Below are 26,548 nucleotides of genomic sequence, written 5' to 3'. Positions count from 1 at the left end.
TGCAGCTGCTTTGCTCAGTACTTCTCTTTTCAGCGCTGGGCTGCCCCTCTTGCAGTGCCACCCACCCTCCCGCTCCCTGGCCAGCTTGCTTAGGGCAAGAGCCTGTAAGGCCCCTGGTGAAAGTTCCCCTCAAATGGTGGCAGCCCTGGCCAGACATTTATAGGCTTCCTGAGTCTGAATGGTTAAGGGGCAAAGTTTTATTTCCACGCTGGGAAGTTGTATACAAAATGCATTTTAAGACATGAAACTCTACTAAGTGGATTTCAGATATGGGCTAGCTTTTATTGACAAGAAGCCCAGCTGTTTTAAAATAAATAAAATAAACTCCCATTGCTAGAGAGCAGTATCAGGCTCAGTTGCCCAAACTTCATCAGACTACTTGCATGAGTGCTGAGCCGGCAAACCTTTTCCCCTACCACAGCTCTTCTTAGCTCAATATCTGTTGAGTGTCTTAGCTCAATATCTGGTGCAAATCAGTATTTGTTAACAAAGAAAACTGACACGCAGCCAATTTTCTCTTATTTCTGATTATGAGGGTTTTTCTTTCTGGCTGGGACCATGGCATACACAATTTTACCAATTAAAATCACTCCCCCACCAACTCATAAAACACATGTATGATATTTTACTTATTAAAAGAATTCATTTCTCTCAGTTGTTGTTTGTCAGCAGAGCAAAACATCTAAGGCATGGTGCAAATCGCAGCTTGGGTGTGTAGCGAGTGAGGCAGGGGGAAGCTTAATTTGGAAAGTAATTTAATCCCTCACTCCCTAAGTACCACAGTCCCAATTTCATTTGGGGTGGGTAGGAGAGCTGCTATTAACTTTTTGACCCAAAGGCATATATAAATTTGCACAAAGGAATCTTGACATCATTCTTTACGGCTGCATGCAAAGGACAAAGCCTTGCTTTCATTTACATCCTGACAAAGGACTCTTTGCTTATTGATTCAGCTGAGAGTGTGTTGTAGAGCAGTTTGAGAAAGCCTCGACTCTCGGAGGTCCGTGGCCAGGCTTAGGAAGCTGCCTTCTGTGCACCAAGAGCTGAGGACGACGCCTCAGGGAAGGAGACACGCTAAGGCAGAGGGGGCTTCTGGCCATGAAGACCAACGGAGGGGAAGGAGTCCTAGCAGCAGTCAGCTGCTTCTGTAGTCCATGATGGAGTTCAAATCTGAACCTGATATCTGGGACAAATGTGCCTAGAGACCTACAGACTAACAAATTCCACACACAGACCAACAGACCATTCAACAGTAGCCAAAAGGCTCTCATATCAGGGATCACGGTCATTATGTCAGCAATCCAGATCAGGTGAGGGGAATGTTTGGCCCTCTAGATATTTCTAAACTACAACTCCCATCATCCCTGGCTACGCTTGCTGGGGCTGATGGGAGATGTAGTTCAGCAACATTGTAAGACCAAAGGTTCCCTTCACCTGAATTAGATGCTCACTGTCCAGATGTGTAGGATGTTATTCTCCTCTAGATTCCACACCTTTCAGCCTCAGGCACAACTGTGTATTAGGGTCTATGCTGCTATAATATAAACTGGATAAAAGGTGCATGTCCCAAATATCAGTGAGCTGCCAAATAAGACCACATTTGTTACTAAATGCCATGTTACTTCACAAAGCATAACAGCTAGCAGCATGCTATTATTATTTTTTGCATGCTTTGGATGTGGGGAAGCATTCGAATATGGGTATGCTCACATTAGTAGCTTGAAACGCAGTGAGGTCATTTCATCTGGTCGTGTTTCTAGCCAGATTTGCATGGAGTTGTTCACATCGCAGAAGGGGCACGGATGTATTTACCTGATGCACATTACCTTTTGGGTTTCCTCTCCCTATAATCACACACACTCCCAATTTCTATTCAGCTGGCACCTGTGCTTGTGCACTCTTCTGCACAACGGCTTTTGGGGTGCCACATTCTGAGGGTTGTTCATGTCTTAAAGGGTGTCAGGACTGTGTATGAGAACTACAGGTTGACTTGCAAACTGTCCCTTTCATAAAATTGGTGTGTGATGATCAGGTTCCAGTGGTCAAGGAGTGACGCTTCAGTGCCCTGCATAGCTCCTTGGTCCTCCTCCATGACCAGCAAAACCATAATAAATGACACAAATGTGCTTAATTTGCAGAACATGGGTCTCGACTGCAGGACTCAGCTTTTCCTGCAGAGTAATATTTTTAACATGTTGCTTGCACAGCCTTATTCAAGGGCAAGAGAAGAGAATTCTCCCCCCCCCCCGCCTCCCTGTCCAGCCAGCCAGTAGCACAACTCACCCGCCTACATCTGGTTTGCGAAGGAAGTGGGCCCGCCTTGGACACCTTGCTGCCCATACTCTCCCTGCTGCCCATAGCCCTGCTGGCTGTAATCAGGCTGGTAGCCACCCTGCTGCCCATACGTGTCTTGCTGCCCATAGCCTGGCGCTTGGTTGTAGGCATCGCCAAAGGCCTCAGGTGCTGGCGGCTTCTCCTGGGCAGGTGGGTACTTGACGAAGGGGGCGCTCCAGCCCGTCTCTTTAAACACGAACCACAGGTTCCCCAGCCAAAGCACCAAGTTCAGGAAGCCAAAAACCTGGGGACAAAATGAAGACAGGGTGGAGAAAGGACAGTTAATTGCAGAGCCTTCCTCACCAATCCCAGTTCCCTGCTATTTGAGAAGCCTTGTCTGGAAGAGTGTGTGTGTGTACATGCACACAGGGCTGGGCTGCCCATTAGTCGCCTCAGGTGGTAGGCTGGAGACAGGTGGGAGGAGTGGCAGATTTGGAAAGGGAAGAGAGGGACATCTCGTGTGCCTTTGCTACTCCTCCGTCAGCTGTGGATGCAATGCCATTAGATGCCTGCCTGGGCCCAGCGCCTCTCCCGGTGACCCCACAGGGCAGAGGAGGCAGAGGGGGAGGGGTGCGTGGGCCCAGCCACTGCTACTCCTGCCACACTCAGCCACTAGCTCAGTTGCGCTGGTCCCCAGCATCGTCCCCACCCAAAGCCGGGTGAGGGGTTTAACTGCTGCCACCAATGCTGCTCCTGCTGCCACCTGCTGAAGCACTCTTAGCAAAGTACCATTCCTGGGAGGACTGCCATTTTCTGATTTGCCTCGAGCAGCAAACTGTCTTGGGCCTCCCTGGGTGGGCGTGCATGTTAATGCTGCAAAACAGGGGAAATTTTGAAGCCCATTTGCAGAACAAAGAAACTCTCGTGGGCACCCTGCATGCATACATGCTGCAACCTGCACAAGTTTGCTTTACTAAAGAGTTAGGGCTTGTCCCCATTTCCACTTCTTCCGTGCCTGGAAAGGTCTGAGCAGTTTCCTATTTGCCCTGCCACTTTCCCCAAGGAAATCTGCTCTTTACCACTGAATTGGAGCAAAGGTCAATCTGCAGAAAACCCAACTGACGTTTGCTCCGATTCAGTGATAAAGATCGGGTTAGTTGAGCCCTTAGGATCTTAGCCCATCTAGTATTTCCTACACTGACTGGCAGCAGAGTTTCAGTCAGGAGTCTTTCCCAACTTAACCTGGAGATGCTGGGGATTGAACCTGAAACCAGGTGCTTTACCTGTTTGCTGTCTTTCCAGTCTTCTCACTGAAGAGAATCTGGAAGAACCCTAGAGCTTCTTAGAGCATAGTTTTGTTTTAAGAAGACAACCACATTAACTGTGTGTGCCTCCCCCTGCCCTTGGATCACGTCCAATACTCAGCTGATGCTGCCTGTTTGCAGGGCAAGAGGGGTGCGCGTGGGCAAGTGCCCACCAAGGAAGACTGTCCTTTATTAGGACCTTCTCCTTGGAAACCCCCAAAGGTTTCCCTGCAACAGTTTGAAGATTACCATTTGCTCTAATATTTCATAAACATTGCAGCTCATTTATTCATAGGTGCTTAGCCGCAGGTAGATCAGCTAAAGGGCTGCTGCAGTGCTGTTCCCTTGGAATGGCTCCCACCAACAGCCACATTCACAAAAATTAAATCTCAGGCCTCCCATCATTCACTCATTTTTGCCGCTGCAAACTGAAGGTTGATTTATATAAGCACATACACCAGATTATATCTCATCTGAAGAATCACTTTGGCTTTATTTTGGTCAACATGACTGATGAGGTGAGGCAGAAGACAGTAAATGGCCAAGCGGCAAGGGAAGGAAGACTCCTAGCCTTACTGGGGCAATGGAGACTCAGCCATTGCTTCTTGAAACATTCTGATAAGGATGCAAGATGAGGGTCTTCCCTTTCCCCCTTAGTCACTGCTCTGGAGACAGCAGCCAAATATTACCTCCCCTCCACCCCACTGATACATCAGCCAGTTTGGAGAGGGAGAGATCTGTTCTGGCAACCCTGGGAAACTAGGGACTTCATCTTCAAGCACTACCTACAGAGCACTGACATCTGTCAGTTCCCCCTAACACAGCTACTCTTCTGAAAGCTAGCAGCTGTGCCATCATCTTTGCAGATTATAAAATAAGATTAGAGAATGTTCCAAGCTTCTCTTTGAAGGCTTTATTTCTTCAAGTCTGCTTGGGGTCCTGTGCCACATTGAACTCAGTGGGATCTACATTTGAGTAAATATGCAATATGTATATAAATGAAGAAAAGCAATTCTGTCCAGAAAGCAAACATCTTTTCCTCTTATTTCTTGCTGTCATTTATTTTTATTGTTGTTTGTAATTCTTTGTATATCATATTTTAGTATCATTTTGTTGTAAGTCTCCCAGAGAATATTTATGGACAGGTGGATAAAGAACATCAATCAATCAATAATTGGCAAACACACATACCCACATATTACTGCATGCATAGATTATTGTTATTCTCTTACACTAACATGAACACCAGCAAAACTTACCCAAATTAAAGAACTCTCAGTCCCACTGATAAAAAGTTGTTGCCAGTGATTAAAATGGGCCCCAATGATTATTCAATTAAAGTTTCAAATGGATTAATTTTAAAACCAAATTAAAGATGTGGTGTCCTACGCAGATTTACCGTAGTTTTCGCCCTATAAGACGCTCTTTTCCCCCTCCAAAAATGAAGGGGAAATGTGTGTGCGTCCTATGGGGAGAATGCAGGCTCCTTGGCTTCAGCGATAGCAACGAGAAGCTTGCGAAGCCTGCGCTCCGGAGGCTTCGCGTTGCTTTCGCTGAAGCCAGGAGAGTCTGCTCTTTGAGGCTAGTGGCGGGGGAAAGCAGCGCTTCCCCCCATCGCAAGCCACAGAAGATCGGGGGGCAGCGGGAAGGGGGCAGCTGCTCCCCGACCCCACTTTGAGGCTGGCGATGGGGGGAAGCAGCACTTCCCCCCATCGCCAACCCCACAAGCTGGTTCGAAAAGCCCGCAGGAGCCACACACTCTTTAAAGGGTGCGCGGCTTCTGCGGGCTTTTCTATGAGGTGGGGGAATTGTCCGCTGCTCCCAGAGCTGCGGGGGGGGGGATCATTTCCCCCCCTTGATTCCCCCCCTGAAAACTAGGTGCGTCCTATGGGCCGGTGCGCCTTATAGGGTGAAAAATACGGTACTTTGAGGAAACATAACAGTATGAATGATCTACCACTCTACAAAATACGGAACTACATATGTACACATGAATACCACACACACACACCACCACCACAAAACACATAAGACACTTTTACAGCAGCTGAATGCTCAAAAGCGCCCAGAACTGGCATCTAGGGTTGGCACGGCTGAGCACTGGCAGAGGGCCCATACTGAACAACTGGCATGAGGCCGCTGGACCTGCTCCTTCTCTCCACCCCTGCCACCGCCTCACCTGCTCACCCTCCTTTTGCTCTGGCCCAGACAACAGGGGTGGTGAAGGGGAGGAGCAGGAGGGGCACCAATCTGCCTGGCAAGCAAGCAAGCAGCAAGTAGCAACAGCAAGAACATTAGTGTGGCGTCTGACTCACTGAAAGAGGGTGTTTTGCCCAAGGGCTCTCCAAAATCTGGAACTGGTACTGAAAGCACAGGCTATAAGATGCCTTCTTAGAGGCCAGAGTACAAATATACACAGGTTGCCCTTCCTATGGCTCAGCAGCATTCCATCCTCCTTGATTCCAGGGCTCAGGAGTCTGCCCTGGCTGCCCTTAGGCTCAGTCACTGAGATCCTCAGGGGAATCACTGTTAATAATCCCCCATGACTTAGATCAACCTGGAGCCATGCCTCCAGTATTGTGGGACCAGTCTTATGGAACTCCCTTCCATAAACCCCTGAAGTCAGACAGATCACCTCCCCACTGAACTTCTGGCACCTACTGAAGACTTTTTAAAATTCCATCTGGTATTCTAACCGAGGTTCCATTGTACAGTTTTAACTTGTTTTTGTTTTTGGGTTGTATCTTTGCAGACTGCTTAGAGATTATAGTAGTTAAGGGGTATATAAAACATTGAAGCAAGCAAGCAGGCAAGCAGAGTAAGTGCTTGGAGGACTAACCACAGAGGTGTTGAGGCCGGAGGTGACTGGCTCCCGCAGCTCATTGCACTTGTTGCCTTCACTCCGGCACACAGCCATGCCTTCAATCACATTGTCAGGGTCAGTGGCCTCCTTGACATCTGAAAGGCCCTTGGCCCAAGCACAGGAGCTCACCAACCACATGAAGGTGAAAACAGCCGTGACGATGAAATCCTGCAGTGGGGGGTGAGGGAAGGCAAGAGGTTACAACTATGGTTGCCAAAAGATGAGGCAGGTCCTTGTAGGAGAAGCAAGTGGCTACCAGTGGATTGTTAGGACCCAATGGTACTCAGACCCTGGACCAAAGACACTACCCAGTGTCCAAAGAAAATCCAGGAAGAGGTGGAGTCACCGGGGCCCACTGTGAAACCACTGCACTGGTGATACTTGTCCATTTGGATGTGTCTCACTCAGCTTGGGCTAAATATGGAGCCCCCCCCCCCCCGCACACTTGTCCAGATCCCCTAACCCAGACCCAGTTCCTGCTGCAAAGCTCCTTAGCTGCTTTGGGCCTCCTGCTTCACACTTGCTCCCAGGACCTTTTGGTCTGTTCAGAATTGGTGGAAACACACATAGAATTTCTGGTGTGCAGTAAACTAACCAGCTGGTCACAGTCAAGCCACTGTTTCTAAAGCCCCAGGTAGCTAGCACAACAAACACAAATGGTTTGTCAAGCCCCTGCTGAGCCCCTCATGCATCACTGCTGGCTGCACCCAGCATGGTGGGTCACCATCACCCTAAAGTCCAGCTGCACATCAATATTCAGAACTTCAGTTCTTCACTCAACTTTCTTCCTGTAGTCCAAATACTTTAGAAACCCTGCCTTATTCCCTCCATCCCTAGACCAAGTTTTATGGCCCTGATGTTGCAGCATATGAGGCAGGAAAACAAGCACCTTGCCCAGAATATAACTATCTCATAATGTTGCCACTACTCTTTGACGGTACTGAGTTAGACACTGCTAATGGCCATTGGTCTAACGGCAGAGGTGGCCCTGGCAACAGGCTTTCCTAATGTGCCACTACTCACAGCACCCTTCAGCTGCTGTGACGTCTGCTTTTGGTTGTTAGGAAGTGTCAGGGTTTGGGGCAGTTGCCTAAACGGTCCCTGGGTCATCCTGTCCCTGCATTCAGCCACATGTCTATGCTGCATCACACCCTGGAGTTTGGGCACTCACAATCATGGGTCCCTTGTTGTTCTCCCTGTACTTGTCCTGCATAAATACGTAGACTACAATAACGGCAAGGGAGTAGAGGAAGGCGAAGACAGCAATGGTGACAAAGAATTCAGCAGAGGAGGAGCAATCTCCAATCAAGAAAACTTTATCCTTGTTCCCTTTACAAGTAGGAGCTTCAAAATACACCTGGTGGAGCCTGGGATGGAGAAAAAGAGTGAGAGTCATCATAGCATCACAGAACTGGAGAGCTGGAAGGGACCCCAAGTGCCATCTAGTCCAACCCCATGCAACGCAGGGATCTCCACTAAAGCATCCATGACAAATGGCCATCCCACCTCTGCTTAAAAACCTCCAAGGAAGGAGAGTCCACCACCTTCCAATCAGAGCTGTACATACCCTAGGCTGTTGCTGTTTGAATTCTGCACCAAAGCATCACACATCTGGTGCCAATAGAAGCTGAATTTTGAGTTAGAGGATTGTGCAATTATGAATGACTTAGGGGAGGAGTGCTTGAATATATCTTATATACCAAATCACTGATTAGTCTGACTGACAGCAGCTCTCAAGCCAAGGTCTTTCCCAGCCTTCTTATATGAGGTTCTTTAAACAATGCTAAGGCATTGCACCAAGAATTGCTTTTGGGGAAAGTTGTTGGTTGTGTTTGCATTTTGCACACATAAGTGTTAAATGAACAACAAATAAATTCAAGGCAGGAGGTGGAGAGAACAGCCCCTCTCCCAACAGCTGGGGCTTGGTGTTGCAGTCACCACTTCCACTGTGGTTGGAGAAATTCCTTGCCCTTGGTGGTGGATTAGTTGCCCTTCTCACACTATAGCGGGGGCTGCCCTTCCCCCCCCCATGGTATGCAAGGATCTGTGTGCGCTTACTGAGTGCGAGCTTGATGTTTGTGTCTGCTACCAGTGTGTGTTTACCAGATTTTGAGGTTGTGCAGTACCGTGCATCTTATGCTTATGTAGTTGGGAGTGAGTGGATGGAAGCAGCGCTATACCTGCTCTGGTACAGGCCCTCAGGTGAGAGATGGGAGAGGAGTATTACATTTTTCAGTGGGGGTTGGGCATGAGTCCATTAGTGCTTCAGAGATTAGGAGCATGTATGTGTGGTTGGCAATGACCTGTTGTGTGTGGGTTGTGATGTTGTTGGGTGTGAGTGGATTATGCATGAGTGGTTGATGGAGGTGATGCTTGAGACAGGGGATGGTTGTGTGAAATGGATGGTGAGTGTTTGTACGTTGTATAGATGGAAATTTGATATTGTGGCGCGCTCTGATTTGTTCTGTTTTTATATTACCTTTATGTATATGGACATTGCTTATATATTTTGTAATGTGACTCATCTGACATGGTTTCATGGTGCTTATTGGCTACAGTATATATAAGCTTATGGATTTATCTACTGTAAACCACTCTGAGATCTTTTGGACAGTAAGTGGTTATAAATGGAAATAAAAAAATACAAGAAATTGCATTTTACAAGCTGTAAGCTTCCTTGTTATATTTTATGAAAGAGCGGGTTATAAATTTTCAAATATATGAATAAATAAAACTGTATGGATCTGCCTCTGAATAATCGCTGCTGAGGATTCAACTCACCGGAAGGGGTAGGCAAACTCCACCTTTATATCAAGATCGCTCTCAGTCTTGTTCGCACATTCAACACTCAGGCGGAATTCTCCACTGTAGCTGCCACATGTTGCAAATGCAAAGATGGAAAAGAACTGGGAGGGGGGGGAGAGAGAGAGGCAGCAAATGTCAGAGCTCAGAGGATCCTGGGCCACTTCACTACAACCCGTTGATCTTCTACGTGGATCCTGATCAACAAAGGATCCTGCTTGACTTCCCAGCATAGTTTGATGTGACAATTCTACACGAGCATAAATCCCTGTGTCTTAATGCCATGGTTTACCACCATTTAGCATCATCACATGTGACAACTTACATATGCATGGTATTATTCCGTGTAGGAAGACAACTAGTGGTGCGTGAGACAGGAAGAGGAGCTGCAGGAAAGAGGCCTAGAAATGTTCACACAGAAACCCACTGGTTTCATAAATGATTGTACCCATTTTACTACACATCAGCAATGGTTAAAAAAAAGTATGGCACTGCACAAGCAAAAAGTTGACGTGTGGTAAGAAATGGCATAGATTTCAAACCTACTTGGTGGTCATGTATAAGTAATCTGCACTTCTGGGAAGGAGTTATAAAAGAGTTTAAAAATGCAACAAGAACTCCCTTTGGAAACACTTGTTATTTTATTGGAGAAAGTGTAGGCTGTTCTACAAAGGAAACAAGATTGTAAAATTGTAGCTTGCAGCACTTAAGATCATTGCTAGTTACTGGAAGCTTCCAACAACAAAGCAGTGGCTATGGGAAATATGGCAGCGGGTGTCAGTGCACAAATGTGCATATTATAACATCAACGAGGTGGTTTAAGAGCGGGTAGAAACCCCTTGGAACAAGCATGAATCTTCTCTCTGTTCAGCCATTTTTTCCACTCAAAACTGACACACCCCCCAGCTGCATTCCCCTGTTATCTAAGAAAAAGATTAAACTTTGGTTCTGATGTGAACAGATGAATATGAGTTTTCATTTCTAGCTATTAAAGCTGTTAAGGGTGGTGGTAGTGGGAGAAAATATGTGTCAGCTGCTGCTACATATATGATTTATAACCACAACTTATCTTTCACAGCTTCTCCCAGTCTCCTGGGAATTATAGCTCATTGAGGGTGCTGAAAAGTCTGTTAGAGAATCCCAACGCTGCCTCACTCTGCCATCACAGGAACACAGTTGCTTCACCCTCTTTAAAGGGAATAAATACTGAACCACTTATATGCCTTTGATGTAGGCATATTCTAAGCACTCGGAAACAGATGGTCCAGGTGACAGAGTGGCAGTACAGTCAAACCTTGGCTCCCAAACACCTCCATTTGGAACATTTCAGCTCCCAAAAGCCAAAAACCTGGAAGTAAATGTTCTAGTTTTCGAACATTTTTTGGAAGCTGAACGTCCAACGCAGCTTCTGCTTGAGTGCAGGAAGCTCCTGCAACCAGTCGAAAGCTGCGCCTCAGTAGTCGAACATTTTGGAAGCTGAACAGGCTTTCAGAATGGATTACGTTCGACAACTGAGGTTTGACGGTATTCAGAGAGACCCAATCTTGTCTAAGCTTTATTTTCCTAACTTTACACACCCCATTAGAACCCGCTTCTGCTGACATGCTGGTTTTCTATGTGGAAGGGATTTTTGTGTATGCCATGGTGTTGTGTGTACAGACATTGTACAGCAGGGATGGGAAAGATGTTGTTGGTTAGAGTGTTGGACTAGGATCTCGGAGACCAGGGTTCAAATCTCCACTCAGCCACAAAGCTCACTGGGCGACCTTGAACCAGTCACTCACCCTCCACCTGACCTGCCTCACAGCGTTTTGGTGAGGATAAAACAGGGAGGAGCAGAACTCTGTATGCCACCTTGAGCTCCTTGGAGGAAGGTGGGATATAAATGCAATAAATAAATATGTAAATAAAATACTCAAGAATGATCTGTAAGGCCAAGTTTCCTGCCTTTGATGTACAGCCTAGTTTCAGATTAACCATCTCTGTGTGAACTAGGTCTTAAAAAGGAATGAGGCGGCACTTAATATCTGGAGCACATCCAAGTTTCTCTGACGTTTATTTGTTTTTGTTTGTATTAATGCTTTATTGAAATTAAAAGGAAACAACGAACAAAAGATTTATCCATAAAAAAGAAAAGAAAATGGTAATATTTGTTACATCATATCACAATAAGGTCTTCTTGCATTTCTAATGACTTCCCATCACCCCATTGTGCAGCTACCACTTAATCTATCTAGCGCACTGTTTGTTTTCATTTTCTTTTGTTAATTTTCATCAGTAATATATTGTCTTATAATTATCAATCATACCACAGAAGTCATTTGAGGTCTGTCACTGATGTCATATTATTACAATAGTCCTTAAGGTATTTTTTGTACATGTCCCGTTTTTTAATAAATGTTTAATCAGTATGACCTCTCAGTTTCTCTGTCATTTTTGCCAACTCGGCGCACTCTAGCAGTTTACTTTGCCACTCCAGTTTAGTTGGAATTTTCTCTCCTTTCCAATTCATAGTGATTAATATTCTTGCAGCTACCATGGCATACAATAATATTTCCCTCGCTTTTCTAGGTATGTCTGGGCCTGGTATCCCCAGGAGGAAAGCCTCCAGGTTTTTTTAATGAAGGATACCTTAATCATTCTTCTCTGACGTTTATTTGAGTTGAGTGGTAAGGCCATTTTATGTGCCTTGGCTCTTGACACACAATGTATGCACACACCATTTTAGAGGACGTTCCCTTCTCACAGCCAAACACTCCTTTCTCATGAAAGGCCCTCTTGCTGGAATCATAATGTCACAGAGTTGAGCACCAGTTGCCTCCTCTCCTGTGGAGGCCTCAGGACCAGCCCCTGTGGAGAGGAACGCAAGACTTTCTTGGGCTACTGGCTTTTCTTAGGCCAGCAGGAGGTGCCCTGGGGAGCAAACAGACAGATGGTTCTTTTCCAGCTGCGGCTGCTGCTGCTGCTGCTGCAACCTTCTGGGGCTCTGAGCAGTAATCCCAGCCTGGGGGCGGGGAGGCTTTTGGTTCACGGTCATCCCGGATCAGCTGAGAAACTCACTGTGCAATCATAGGTATTTTTAGAGTTGAGCGTGAGCTCAGTATAAAATGAGAGATATAAAGAGGAGGGGAGGGGAGTCTTCTTCCCCCTCCCTTTAATCTCCTCCTTCCAGTGGCTGAGCAGGGACCAGATATTAACCCAGCACCTGACCCACTTTGCCGTCTGCCACCCGTAGAGTTTGTGTCGCCATTCCTGCGCTCAGCACAGAGTGCAGAAGAAGAACGCTTCAGGGAGGAAGGAGATACCCAGGGTTTTAAGTGCATGCTTTGCATTGATCGTTGATGAAACCGGTTTCTTTCTTTCTTTTTAAAGTATGTCATTGTGAATTTTATAGAGAGGAGCTTAAACATCATTCTAATTAAGCGGTTTATAAAGAAGCAATTACAGTGAACAAATGGGACTGGCAACGTATTGACTGTTGCTGTTCAGGATGCCAACCAGCCAGGAAGGTCTCCTTTCAGGATCCCCTCCCCACCTCGCCTTCCAGAGTCAGCTGGCATTCTGTGCCTGTGCAACATGTTCGGGTCCCACTGAGTGGTTTTGGGTTTCTTAGGGCTTTTTCCACCTAACATTTTGTTTCGGCAAATCCTGCGGTTCCCTGAAACCTACAAATACCTTCCTTTTGTGTGGATGGTGCTGTATTGGCTACATAAGGATCCATCTTTGAAGACTTTGCTATTAGCATATACTGTATAGGATAAATCAGTAAAAGAGGGGGAGATTGGGCAGGACAGCTCCAGAGGAGGATGAGCAGAGTTGTAATGCTGACCAAAATGGAAGGAGTAACATCAGCACACCTGTGTTTCATGTGCACTCATTCACACTCAGTGTTAGGGGCTTCTGGTGCACCTGGATATGAAGCCGGCTTCCAGGTTACGTGGAGCGCAGTGGAAGGATTGGCTGAACTGCACAAGCAGCCTGAGCTTCTTGGGGTGACAACATTTATAAAGGTGCCAGTGAAACAGTGTGCAATCTGAGCATTGCACTCCTGTACTCTTTACAACATGGTGAGGACTGTGCACTACAGCTGACTGGAGTGGCCCAACATCCTGGGCCCATTTACATGATTATGTGCATGTTTAGCTTCTCATAAGTTTGCAGGACTGTTGGAAACCTTTGTGCAGTAAGTGTGACGTACATCAATCCTAAATAGTATGACAAGCATTACACTGGAGGACACCCTTCTGCAGCCTAGATCTGCTTCTCTGGTAAAAACCACTGGGAAGGTGCTTGAGGCCACTGCAGAAGCTGCCCTTTCTCTTCATGTGCCCTAGAGGAATTGCAAGGGCATTAAAGGTACTGACGAACCCTATCAAAATCTTCATGCAGATGTGCCTCTCTAGACAACTTACTGCACGGCACACAAGAAAAGAGGGATTAAGAATTGCCAGTGGGCCTGAAAGATAAAGGGATTTAGGATTTATCTAAAGCCTCTGTGGCAAGAATTGCATGCATCTGCGAGAGAACAAACCAGGGAAGGTGTCTAGGTGTGCTCCAGGTGGCAGCACTAAGGAGGGCTCACCATTGCCATTGCTCAAGTCCTTCTGGGTGAAGTGCCAAAGCACTACTTGGCAGGGAAAACATGGGCAGCTGCAGATTTTGCCAGTGAGGGAGGTCTAGAGTTGCTCCAGACCCTAATGAGATAGAGGCAGGATCCTACCTCTTTAAATAGCTGTGGCTTCCCCCAAAGAATCCTGGGGGTTGTAGTTTATGAAGGATGCCGAGCACTGTTAGAATACACCCTTTCTCCTCACAGAGCTACAATTTTAGAGTAACTATCCATTTTTCTTCCCAGTGAACTCTGGAAATTGTAATTCTGTGGGAGGAATAGGCAACTCTTAACAACTCTCAGCAGCCTAAACTACAATTCCCTTGACTCTTTGGGGGAAGCCATTACTGCTTAAAGTGGCCTGATATTGCCTTAAATGCATAGTGCAGATGGGGCCAAAAGGCCCGAAATAGTGGAGTATCAAAAGCCCAGAAGGTCTCCAAACACTGTTGTGGTTAATGCTCAGATTGCTATACACTTCTCTTTCTCTTTCTACTGCAGGAATGACAAGAAGTGGTGTTAGCTGAGTTTCCCAACCACCACCACCTTATCCTATTGCTTTCTACCTAAGTCCAGCATAGTTGTACTTATTTGAAAACAAGCATCAGGAGATATGCTGACCGTGGCAGGATCCCAAAGGATTCCACACCAGAGTTTGAGGGTTTACTTATACAGGTATATATCATTGCAAAGAAGTTGGTAAAATGTGGGTTGAATGAGGTAACTGTTAGGTGGATTTGTAGCTGGTTGACTGACCAAACCCAAAGAGTATTCCTTAATGGTTCCTTGTCATCTTGGGGGAAAGTGACCAGTGGTTCTGTCCTGGGCCCATTGTTGTTCAATGTCTTTATAAACAACTTCGATGAAGGAATTGAGGGGATGCTCCTCAGATTTGCAGATGACACCAAACGTAGCTAATGCTGCAGAGGACAGAATCAGAATTCAAATTGACCTTAAAAGATTGGAGAACTGGGCACAAGCTAACAACATGAATTTCAGTAGGGACAAATGTAAGGTTCTGCACTTAGGCAGGAAGAACCAGCTGCAATAATATAAAATAGGGGACACCTGGCTTAGTAGCAGTACATGTAAAAAGGATCTAGGGGTCTTGGTGGACCACAAGCTGAACATGAGCCAACAGTGTGATGCAGCAGCCAAAAAAGCTAATGATATTCTAGGCTGTATCCACAGAACTTTAGTGTCCCAATCAAGGGAATAGTATCATTGTGTTCAGACCATACCTGGAATACTGTGTCCAGTTCTGGGCACCACAATCTAGAAAGGTGGTTGACAAGCTGGAACGTATGATCAAGGTTGTTGACAAGCTGGAACGATGATTAAGGGTCTAGAAGCCAAGCCTTATGAGGAACGATTGAAGGAGTTGGGTGTGTTTAGCCCAGAAAAGAGGAGACTGAAAGGAGGTATGATTGCCATCTTCAAATATGTCAATGCCTGTCACATGCAGCAAGCTTGTTTTCTCCTCCTCTGAAGGATAGGACTCGAACCAGTAACTTTAATATCAGGAAGAACTTTCTAACAGCAAGAGCTGTTTGACAGCAGAGCAGGATTCCTCAGGAGACAGCGGACCTTCCTTGGAGGTTTTCAAGCAGAGGTTGGGTGGTCATCTGTCAGGGATGCTTTCATTGTGATTCCTGCATTGCAGGGGGTTGGACTAGATGATCCTCAGGCTCCCTTCCAACTCTACAATTCTAGGAAGGCTTAAGCTTCACCCAGAAAGCTGATGTTCCGAATTTGTGGTAGGGTTAGAGCTCAGTTTGGTCCACGGTTCCCTGCTTTACAGCAGTTCCCCAACTGTGTTCTTTCTCTCTCTCTCCTTTGTGTGTGCATTTGGAGGGGCTGGGGCAAAATGTTCAGAATGGGCCTGTGTTTTTAGGGTACATTGTGTGAGCTGAAGTAGTTACTTAAGGTTTATGCCAACAACACTGTGGCGCTTTGGAAGAGGAAGAGGAAACCTGTGGCCCTATACTCTTCTCATCACACAATAGCGCTATGGAGGTCCTTTGTCTCTTTCTGTTGTGCTTGGTGCGTATTTGGTGGGTGCAAGCACCTTCCACGGCTCATCTTATCTTCTTCTTATAGACAAGGTGAGCAAGGGCTACCAGGCACAGCAGCCATCTTCCACTTCCACTGTCAGAGCTTAAGGCCTCTGAAGGCAGAGGGCTCTTGTGCTCAGGTCCTGTTCTGGGGCTTGGCACAGGCATCTGGTGGGCAGAGGCTGGACTAGGTCGGCCAGTGGGCTAATCCAAGAGGCTCTTCTGATGTTCCTTGCTTCCTCCTTTGTTCCCTGAAAATTAGGGAAACTGAGGGATCTTTTTTCTGGACTTTTGTACTCTTGATTCTTTGTGCATGTTTGTTTAATTTGAACAACCTCAAGTTACACCTCAAGGACCGCCTCTCTCCATATAAACCCTGAGATCATCCTCTGAAGCCCTTTTTCGTGTGCCTCCTCCACACGAGGTCAGGGAGAGGCCTTTTCTGCAGTGGCTCCCTGTTTGTGGAATGTTCTCCCCAGGGAGGTTTGGCTGGCACTTTCATCATACATATTTAGGCCCCAGGAGAAAAGGTTCCTCTTCAACCAGGCTTTTGGCTCAGTGACAGCCAATGTCCCTTTAAATGTGTTGTCAGAAGGGGGGATGATTTCTTTCTGTTCTTATTTTTATTATGTCTTTTGTCTTTTTCATATTGTAATTTTGTGTTGTGAACCACCCTGAGATCTACAGGTATAGGGTGGTATACAGATGTAATTAATTAATAAATAATATAACAACCTAAACATTATATCTTGCCTTTATCTGTGAGGGGGAGGCCTGGGGAACCTGTGGTCCTCCAGCTGTTGGGGGAGCACAACTCCCCCCCCCCCCGACTGGCCATGTGGCTAAGGCTGGTGAGAGCAGCATTGCAAGGAGACCCAGAGAGGCTACAGGATCCACATGCCTCGACCACAGCCATTCTTTGTGGCTTGTAGCATTATTTCATTATTTTGTGGATTGTTCTAAGCCTTTAAAAGCAATTTCTATTGTCTCCATTTTCAGTGGCTTACCTATTTAACAAACTGTGACCATGACTCTGTAAACCAAGGTAATGCTTTAGCTTTATCAGATCTGTATCAGATGTGGCTATGAATTGCAGTTGTGTTGAGCTCTAAGATTACTCTAAGCATAGTGGGGAAAATATATGATATTACTCCTGATTCTGCTCCTTGGGATCTAAAATGGCTGGTTCTTGCACCACAGTTGCAAATCCTGTACTTACAGGAGGGGTTTGAACCCCTTTTGTTGTAGCTAAGAAAACATTCCAGATAAAATTACATATGTATTTTCACCTTAATGTAATTAGTCTACCACCAGTTCTGTTCTCATGGTTAGGGCTCCTGGATCAGAATTACTGCTAATAGATACTGCTTGGGTCTATTTTAAGGCAGATTAGTTAATCCACAGCATGCTTGAAGCTTGATTCTCTGGTCTCCTCTGCATGGCAAACAAGCTGATCTGACTAGGCAAAAGAGCTGCTATGTGCAGATTAACACCAGCACAACAAAAGACCCAGGAAACTGGACCAGGGCAGCAGTGGTGTGAGGCCCCAGCAAGTGGAATTGGAATGACAGAGAGACACAGACAGAACGGACCCTTCACAGGTGCCATCCATCAGGAAATTATCCTGCACAAGACCTATTGCTATGCCCTTGCACAGCTCCCCTTCCTTCCAGGCAGACTAGGTTACTTCCCAGAGGATTGTGTCCTCTGTCAATTAGGGAGGAGCACCTGGATTTTCCATCTCATACACCAAAACACTCCAGCTCCTCCCAGCTTTTTGAAAGGCTGTTCTTGCAGGCATTTGTTTCTACATTAAGGATACTTTGCTGTTGGTTACTGATGATCATTCTGCTTATCAAGCCACCCTTGTCAGGCCACAGTTGGGAAAATGCAGCTTCAATTCCCCCCTCAACCATGAATCTCACTGGGTAGCCTTGGCCAGTCACTCTCCGCTAACTCCCTCACAGAGTTCTTGCGAGGATTAAACTGGAGGGGGGGGTGAGTGTGGAGAACCACATGCAGCGCCTTGAGCTCCTCAGACAAAACGAGGCATATAAATGTAATAAATAAATGCTGAACAGAGGGCAAAATCTACCAGAAATTCATTTTGTACAAATGAACAGGAACTGCACAAGAGGTACTGCATGCTTCATTGTTCACTTGTAATTACCATTGTTTGGAAAACAACATGACAGGTATGTGCCAACAGCAAAAATAAGTAAATGAATAAATCTGTTTTCAGTAATCCTAAGGCATGTTAGCATCATCTCTTTCTCTCTCTCTCTCTTTCTTTCTCTCTCTCCACATACACAGTGGATAAGAGACTATTTCTTCAAATACTGATATTGTTTAAAATAGTTATTGTGCTTGTTGTCTGCAAATGCTCCAGGACACATGTGTAAGAATGAATTTTTTAAAAAGCCCTCTCCATCTTTTATTGGGGAAAGGATCAAGTATTTCTCCAGAATCTGGATTTGTTCAAATCCACACAGCCAAGAAGGCAGTCTAGATGTGCCACTGGTTATGAAAAGCTTTAGGAATACTTGAAGGTGAAGGTGGGCAACTTCCATAAGAGATGGGAGTCTGCAACCTCTCTCTCCGGGTGAAGACAGAGGCAGTGTGAAAGCAGAGCTCACAACAACCTCTCAAGCTGCAAGGTGAGCCCATCTTTGAGACCCAAATGACAGATGTATAGACTGATGAATCAAATACTGGCTCAGAAGTCAGTGTTGCAGGGATAAGGACCTGTCAAACCTGCTTGTTGCAAATACAGACCTCCAGTTGTTGCTGGACTCCCACTCCCACATCCCAGGGGACATGTTGACTGGGGAGTTCAATGACACCTGGACACCAAAGATTCCCCACCTCCGATATGCATAGATAGTGCTATATAAAGAAATGATCTCATTTGCCCGCTTGAATGCATTGCATTTAAGTGAACCGGCCTTGCCTAGGAAAGCTCTTTTTCAAGCATGATTTTAAGGAGCAGCCCCAGATTTCCTTCCCAAATATTAAAGTAGGTTAGGTAAAAGCTGTGTAGCGCTTCCCTTCTTGCATGAAGGAGACATTTTTGTTTCAGAAATTTGGACCGGAGATTGCACTAAACCATGTGCTGGGTTTCCCACAGCCCTGTGATTCCCTTGGCATAGAGCAGGGCAGGATGTGTCCATTGCCCACTCCTGCACATCTCCATTCCCGCAGTCCCCTATATGTTGGGGGCTGAACTCAATGAGTTTTGCTGCATGATCTAGAACCCAGAAAGATCAGGGTTTTAATAAATTGTGCTGGGAGCCTAGTTGAGCACAGCAGGCTCTCCATTGCAGACAGCCAGTCCCTAACCCGTGGGGGAGGCCACAGGCTCATGTCAGATCTCTGCTTGCACAATGGAGAGGAGAGGACAACTGAATGGGGAGTTCAGGTGACAAGGATGTTCCAAACCAGGTGGAAGTGTGTCTTTCTTTCTTTTCTTTTTAAAGCACATATATCATTGGGTTCCAACAATCACATTTTAATCTTGAGCTTTTGGACACCTGCAAAATCTGTCTGGGACTCTTGACACATGTGAATATCAGCAGTCAAATTTTGGACATTCATTGTATCATATAGAAAAGAAATTGAAAGCTTTTTTTCAGCTTGGTGGCACATTCCCCCATAGGCAAGCTGGTGCGGGGCAAGGGGGTGCACGTCTGTGGTGAGAGGGGCAATGAATGTGACTCTTTCGTATAGACCATCCCAGTTTTCTTACATCTCTCTATCCAGGCAAGCAAAAGGCATCATTACAGTCCACAGACACATTCCAGGGAGGCACGAGAACTGGAGGAGCAGAGTGGAGGGCCAGTGGAGGGGGTGTCCTCAGGGGCAGCGGCCTTGGGAAAGTCCTAGGGCCCAAACTGACAGGCCTGGACACTCGGCCTGAGGTCCCCACTCCTGGTATGGAATGTCCTGCTTCATGGCAATGCAGAAGCCTTATTATAGAAGCTGGCTGCTGCAGAGGAAGTGGCAGAACATCATTTTATCTTGTGGCTGGTCCCAACATTAATTCTACTTGAGATCAAAAGGCCAAGGAACAAGGTAAATGTTTCCCCCCTCAAGTCTTACAATCTGTTCTCCATCATGTGAAATGAGCTGCTTGGACTTCCATTCCTCCCCCAGCACAGTGTTGTTCTTTGACACTTTCCTATCTGAGCCTGAGGTGTGTGCCTCTTGTGACATACTTTAACAGATGCACCCTGTCTTTACATCAAAACCACCATCATTTCCAGGATGCAGCCCTTTGCTTTTTCCATGCCTCCTGCCAGATTGCCACAGTGACTGTGGCATGTGGGAATGCCATCTGAGCAGGTAAATAAGAGCCTGGCCTGCTCCTGTGCCGTTAAGGATAGCTGGACCTGTAGCAGCCTGCCAGCAAAGTAGTTTACCTCTGAAATGTGGAGAGGAAGCCTACTGCTATCTATCCTTCTGTTCTCACGTGATGTTAAGGCGCCACAAGTTCCTTCTGTTGCTCTTACTGCTGGGACAGAGCGGGGGGGGGGGGTAAAGCAAGATGGGGTCCTTGTTCCATACTTCAAAGCACTCTGCATTAAGCAGCTCAATCCTGCTGGGACAACCAACCTAAAGACTGACAGATAGTAAAAAGTGGGAGAATTTGCTGTTATGGATATTAAATTTTCATACCTTTATTTTTAGATATTATGACTGATGTGGAAATTGTGCAATTTGGTTATGCACTTTTGGTTGTGTTTCATTTATTGTTTATAGCTCCTTTTGTTGTGTTTGTAATTATGAAAATCTTTTCATGATGTAAGCAACCTTGAGCATGGTTTTAACTACGGAAGGGTGGCATACAAATAAAATGATGATAATGATGATGAATCCAGCAAAGAATGGGAGGAACAGAATGGACAGCCTCTTTCCCAGCCTGTCTTTGGCCCACACAGAAGGTGACTAAGTAGAGGACTTGGACTCACCCATTCTAGCAACTTCACAAAGCCTAGAGGCTCCTTGAAGATCCGGAACTGCCCGACGGCCACCAGCTGTGAAGAGAGAAAGGACAAGTTTGGTTTAGAAGCTGCTGCCTTGTAGGAACTGCCTAGGGACCTGGGAAGCTGCCTTCTGTGGTGTTCCACCTATGTCATCACTGTCTACTCTGAGCACCAGAATTTCTGGCAGAGGATTCCTCATCGGGAAATGCTGGGGCCTGGATGCAAATGCTCTCCCACTGAGCTGTATATGATGCTGCTGCCTGATAGTGATCAGGGCAAGTCCCGTCTACTTCAATGAGCCCTCCAGGGTCACAGGCTATCTGGCTATGCTGGGAGAATCCCAAAAAGGATCTGAGTGCAACTGTGGAGGCAACTCAAAGCGTCTGGAGCACACCAGGCTGGTGAAGACTGATCTATCACAAACGTTCTCCAAACAATAATTAACTTGGTTACATTTTTCACAGAAGCGGCATACAAAAAGGAATTTGTTCCTGGAACCCCACCGGCAATCGGGCACAGAACGGCAGGAATTCAGCTAAGTTGGAATCATGCCTGAATCATGGCACTACCCATATCCCAGAAGTCCTGGCCTTCACTGCATAATCAGCAGCATCAAGGAAGGGGAGGTGATAAAAACAAAATAGCCCTGAGTCTGCTTTGAGCCCAAAATATCAAGCCACCAAAGAGGCTGCCTCTTAACTGCACTGGCTTTCCAGCTAACCTCCACCAGTAAGGTAAAGGTAAAGGGACCCCTGACCATTAGGTCCAGTCGTAATCGACTCTGGGGTTGCGGCGCCGGGGGCAAATGGTTTTATCCCACCTTGGCACAGTTTGAACTGAAGCATTTAACCTTTCCCAAATCACAGAGATGCAGCACATTTACCAGCTCTCAGATGAAACTCCCTTTCATGTCTCTGTGTGAGTCTCTGCTCTGGCCTGTCCCCTTTTAATCAGTGACTCATGAGGAGAGATAAGAAGGTGAGCTCCTCTTATGTGCTCTAAAACCAAACCTTTGCACCTTATGTTTATTTATTTTGACAATTTCTATATCACTTAATTAGAGTTGCCTCTAAGCAGTGTAAAGGATATGGAATACAATGGAACAAAAAATGTGCTATGACTATAAAATCAAGAATCCAATTAAAAAGCCTGTGGAATACAGAAGTCTTGAATATTCAGTCATTCTTACCACCAATATCTAACACAGCACTTCTCTAATGTATCACATCTTAACCATATCACACATAACCTCTTTTGGACTCAAAGACAACAATATTTTCTTACCAAAATAACTTTGGTTGCTAACCTGTTAGCCTTTTATTTGCCTGACCAGTGAAGCTGAGTTTTGTCAGGTAAGCACCAGTGCTGGTGTTTAAAAAGCCAGTAATATCCGAGCTCAATCTCTGGATTGATTGGCTTTGATTCTATCTGTCAGATTCCACCCAATGATCCACCAGCTTCCTCCTGGGTTAGGTAAAAAGGTTAAAGGTAAAGGATCCTTGGATGGTTAAGTCCAGTCAAATTTGATCATGGGGTGCGGTGCTCATCTCACTTTCAGGCTGAGGGAGCCTGCGCTTGTCCACAGACAGCTTTCCGGGTCATGTGGCCAGCATGACTAAACAGCTACTGGTGCAACGGAACACTGTGACAAATGCCAGAGCACAAGGAAACGCCGTTTTCTTTCCCACCGCATCTACTTGCACTGGTATGCTTCAGGGTTAGCCCCTGACTTGGCCATATTTTCCTCTGGCTATCTCCTGAACTTTGTCCACACATGCCCTCAAGGAAAAAGTAACTTGATTCTAATACCACCGTAATTGAGGCAACCACATACCAAGCACTATGCCATCATAGCCAAAGCAGTTGGAGGGCACCAGGTTGGGGAAGGCTGCCACAGAGAACTATTTCCTCTCAAAGACCACAAAAAGCAAGGCAAGACGCATCCTCTACCCTGACGTTTCTCTTGGTGCAATTATTCCTGCAGGACACCCATGAAAAAACCAACTTGTAAGAGAGATCAGTCTCTCCTCCCTTGCACAACACAAAACACTCTGCCCTTCTGAAGGAAGCAATTCACCATCTACTGAAATAATACTTAGCATTTCCATGTGTTCATGCATTTTATAAAAGTAATGCTTACAACAACTATGTAAGGTAGGCCAGTGTTACTGTCCCCATATCACAGATCAGAGCTGAAGGGACAGTGATTTAATTAAGCCACCTTGAGAGTTTATCTGTTCTGGGATAGGCTGAAACAATATCCATCCAAAACAGCCATTCTCCATAACGTTCTATGATCTGCACACTCCAGTGGAGGGAGGTGAAAGTAAAATGAACTACAACAGTAGCACCACCCACATAAACCATAAACCCCTTCTCAGCCTCTACCCACAAAAACATCACCACTAACTTCAAAGTCTGTGCATCCCATAGCCCCCCCATGCATCATCTCTCATGCTTATATACTGGTTCACAGTTGGCGAGCTCCATTCTAGTTATGACACACATATCCCTGATTTGCACACTCAGAGGCAATGCGACAACACTGCCTACGCACATCGCCCAAGACCCAAACTGTCCTCCAACCACCGGTCTACATTTTCTCCTTGCAGAACAGAGCAAAAAACTCTCTTGCCCATGAGCAATTAACACCCAGCTCATGACCCAGCACAACGCTGCACCTGCACAAAATCATCCCTAGCCCTAAAAAGACATTCAAAACAACCCATCCTGGGCACCATCACCAGTAGCCTCAATGAGCACCCCTGCTTTACATCTATCACGCTCCACCGAGAAAGTGGATCTAGTCAGAAGCGCAGCTAACAGTTCCCCATCCCAAGACGTTGACACAGTGGAGTCAGATGCCCCTGGACACCCGTTCAAGGGCTGCATACTTCTGCCTCTCTAGCTGGGCCAGCCTGGCAAGCAAGCGCACATCAAGCAGTTCCAGATCTGAAATCATAACACCTTAAAGCACACAAACATTAACACATGTTTAAAAGACAAAACAAGCCCAACAGTACCAAATTTAGGTACATTCTATCTACCAGATGCTGCCCAAACCCCAAAACAGCTATGATTCACTGACCAAACACCTTTTGAGGTTTATGGAGATGTGTTCTCTTTTTCCTCTGCTATGTGAAATTTCTAAGTGAGAAAAGCGAGAGTGGGACTGTGATCCTAAGCACCCATATATGGGAGTAAACCCTCCAAAATGCAGTGGAACTTACTTCTGGGTAAATGTGCACAAGACTGAGCTGTGAGAGTCTTAATGCAAGGAAACTGCCCACACCCTCTTCAGGATCGCAGCCTCTCCCAACACAACACAAACTGACATCTCAACTCCCCATTTCTGGACTCTCTCCGTACCAAGCAGTTCTGCAAATGGCCACCACCAGACACCCCCCCCCCCCCACTCCTTGACTAGTAGCCCCACTGTAAAGCCAAAAGTCCAACCTAATTTCTGGGTGCCCCGTCCAGAAATTCCCTCCCCAAACATGAATGCCACCTTCCTGTGCTCAACTTATACATCACTGCACCTCCTCCCCCAGGCCAGCTGCCCAAGCGAGTGAGCAGCAACCCCCGCAGCTCCAAAAGCGACACCCCCATCCTATGCAAAATCCCCCCCCCATGCATCTGACTGCAGTTGCTCTGGGGAAGAGTCGTGAGAAGACGCCCCTCCGCGGCATCTCCTCCTTGCCAGCCCTCTCGGGCTCGCAGCACGGGGCGGCCGGATTGCACCCTCCAACCTTCTTTATTGCCCGACAGCCGCCTCCCACCTCGTCCTGCCACAGATCCTGGAAAAATAAGAGAAGAGAGCCCCCCCCCCCGCTGCGCCTTGAGGTTCTTCTGCAGCCATATTGATGCTTCTCGAACACCATCTGCCGCTGCAGCAGCCGGAGAGGGGGCCCTTCTGCCCGACGCCTCCCCGCCGTGAAAGGCCGCCCGCCCCCCCACCCCTAACCTGCACTCCCCCCTTCTGTTGCAAAACAACTCCACGTGCCCCCCAGCCCTTGCCCGCCCCAACCTGCCTTCCTGCCCCCCCCCGCAAGATACACTTGCTGCGGCCCGCATAGCCCTCCCCCCCCCTTTCTGCCGGCGGCGGGTCTTGCGTGCGGGGGCAGCGATCGACCTTCCCCCCGCCCCTCTTTACTGCAACGGAGAGCATCCCGCCCTCCCCCCCCCGCGTCCTTCGGCTCCCCAAGCGCCGTCCCCCCGGGCGTAGCTCTACTGCATCGCCCAGCCATTTTCCTGCCCCCCCCCCGCCCGCTTTCCGATCTGCTGCAATGACCGACGGCAGCATCTTGTCGCCTCGCCTCGCCGACGTTACTGCAGCCCCCTCTCCGAAGCCATTGCGGAGGAAGAAGCGGGGGGGGGGGGCCTCCGGCTATTTCGAGGGCATTTTCATCCCAGCAGCCTCCGCCCCCCGCCTTCACTGCAGCAATTGCTCCGCAGCCCCCCCGCCCTGAGCTCCGCGCATCTGCTGCAAATCGCGGGGGGGGGCTGGCTTACACCCCCCCGCCCCCCGTCAAGGGGCTCCTGCCCCGAGCAGCCCGGCCGGGGGGGTCCGGGGGGGCGCCGGGGAGCTGCTCGCGGGGTCTGGTTCGGAGGCTCACCTGGTTGACGACTTCCATCTTTGCGGGGAAGGCGAGCGCGACGCGGCAGAGCGCCGGGGAGGTTGGCTGGGGCGGGGGGGGGGGGCAGCTGGGAGGGCGGGGCGAGGGGCGGGGGGCTGGCGAGCCGGAGGCTGACGTCACAGGGCGGGCGGGCGAAGCTGAGCGGGAGCCATGTCCTTCGTGGGCAAAGGGGAAGAGGGCCGTGGGAAATGGAGGCTGGCGGGGGGGGGGCTGTCTGTCTGTCTGTCTGTCTGTCTGTCTTGGCCCGTGTCCCCAAGGAGCAGGACCCTCGCGGTGCTTGATGCCCACCCCTCAATATGTAGAAGGCAGCGGCGAGCAAGAAGCAGGTCTGCGCCCCGAGACCCTTACAGTCCCAGGGGCGGCAATGGAGGGAGCTGCGAGGGAAGGTCAACGGGGAAAGGTGCTCTGTTCGGTTCAGTTTCTCTGCAAAATGGACTGGCGGCTTATTAAAATTATAAAAAGACAACTATGCTGCATCACACATTGTATTTGTTTTCTAGGTCTTTTTGCTAGCTTGGAGGAATTTTGCAGGGTGTATGGAAACGCTGTGCATTCATTCTGTCTATTGCAGCAACAGTGCTGTGTAGGAAATTACAGGGCGACAGCGACTGTTAGGCATCGGTTGCCTGTTTTCCAGCTATATGTGACCTGCCCAGGATGGCACTGGGGTTACACAGGCCCCTGGATGCCATTTTGCTTCACTGATGTGAGCTGCACAATGGTCCGTGATTTGCTAGACTAAAATATGGCAAGCCTAGAAGCTGCTTCACTTGTAATTTCCAGTCCTGGTCCCAAGAAGGTGGGAGCTGATACTCACTCTGAGGCTGCAATCCTAACTCCACTTACCTGGGAGTAACCCCCATTGTACAAAAGAGGAGAGAAGTGAAGAGACATGGTCAGACTTGCAGTTTGGCTGACCTTTTTGTTTGGTCAAGGGACATACCTATTCCCTTGCAGGGAATCTGGCAGGAGCCACATGCTGCCTCCAGGCGATGAGGAAGCCAGCAATGGGTGGAACACGAT

The 26,548-nt window shown here is 47.5% G+C and overlaps 2 protein-coding genes across 2 annotated transcripts in view; one reads left to right on the top strand and one right to left on the bottom strand.

Annotated features, from left to right (window-relative positions):
* SYP (synaptophysin) overlaps nt 1–25,601 on the bottom strand; it is a 28,380-nt gene extending 2,779 nt beyond the window's left edge. The window contains exons 1-6 of the mRNA XM_080987342.1: nt 25,505–25,601; nt 20,874–20,939; nt 9,223–9,347; nt 7,613–7,808; nt 6,418–6,609; nt 2,284–2,578 (exon numbers count right to left, since the gene is read on the bottom strand). Coding sequence (XP_080843468.1) covers nt 2,288–2,578; nt 6,418–6,609; nt 7,613–7,808; nt 9,223–9,347; nt 20,874–20,939; nt 25,505–25,522 — 888 coding nt within the window. The 5' untranslated portion in view covers nt 25,523–25,601 and the 3' untranslated portion in view covers nt 2,284–2,287. The remainder of the gene's footprint in view (nt 1–2,283; nt 2,579–6,417; nt 6,610–7,612; nt 7,809–9,222; nt 9,348–20,873; nt 20,940–25,504) is intronic.
* Nucleotides 1–26,548, top strand: part of CCDC22 (CCC complex scaffolding subunit CCDC22) — a 178,266-nt gene that overhangs the window by 27,200 nt on the left and 124,518 nt on the right. The window lies entirely within an intron of this gene.

Source organism: Podarcis pityusensis (assembly GCF_964106645.2).
Source record: "Podarcis pityusensis genome assembly, chromosome: 17".
Lineage (NCBI taxonomy): Eukaryota > Metazoa > Chordata > Lepidosauria > Squamata > Lacertidae > Podarcis > Podarcis pityusensis.
Note: the sequence above shows the minus strand (reverse complement) of the source record. Positions and strands in the feature narration are given on the sequence as shown.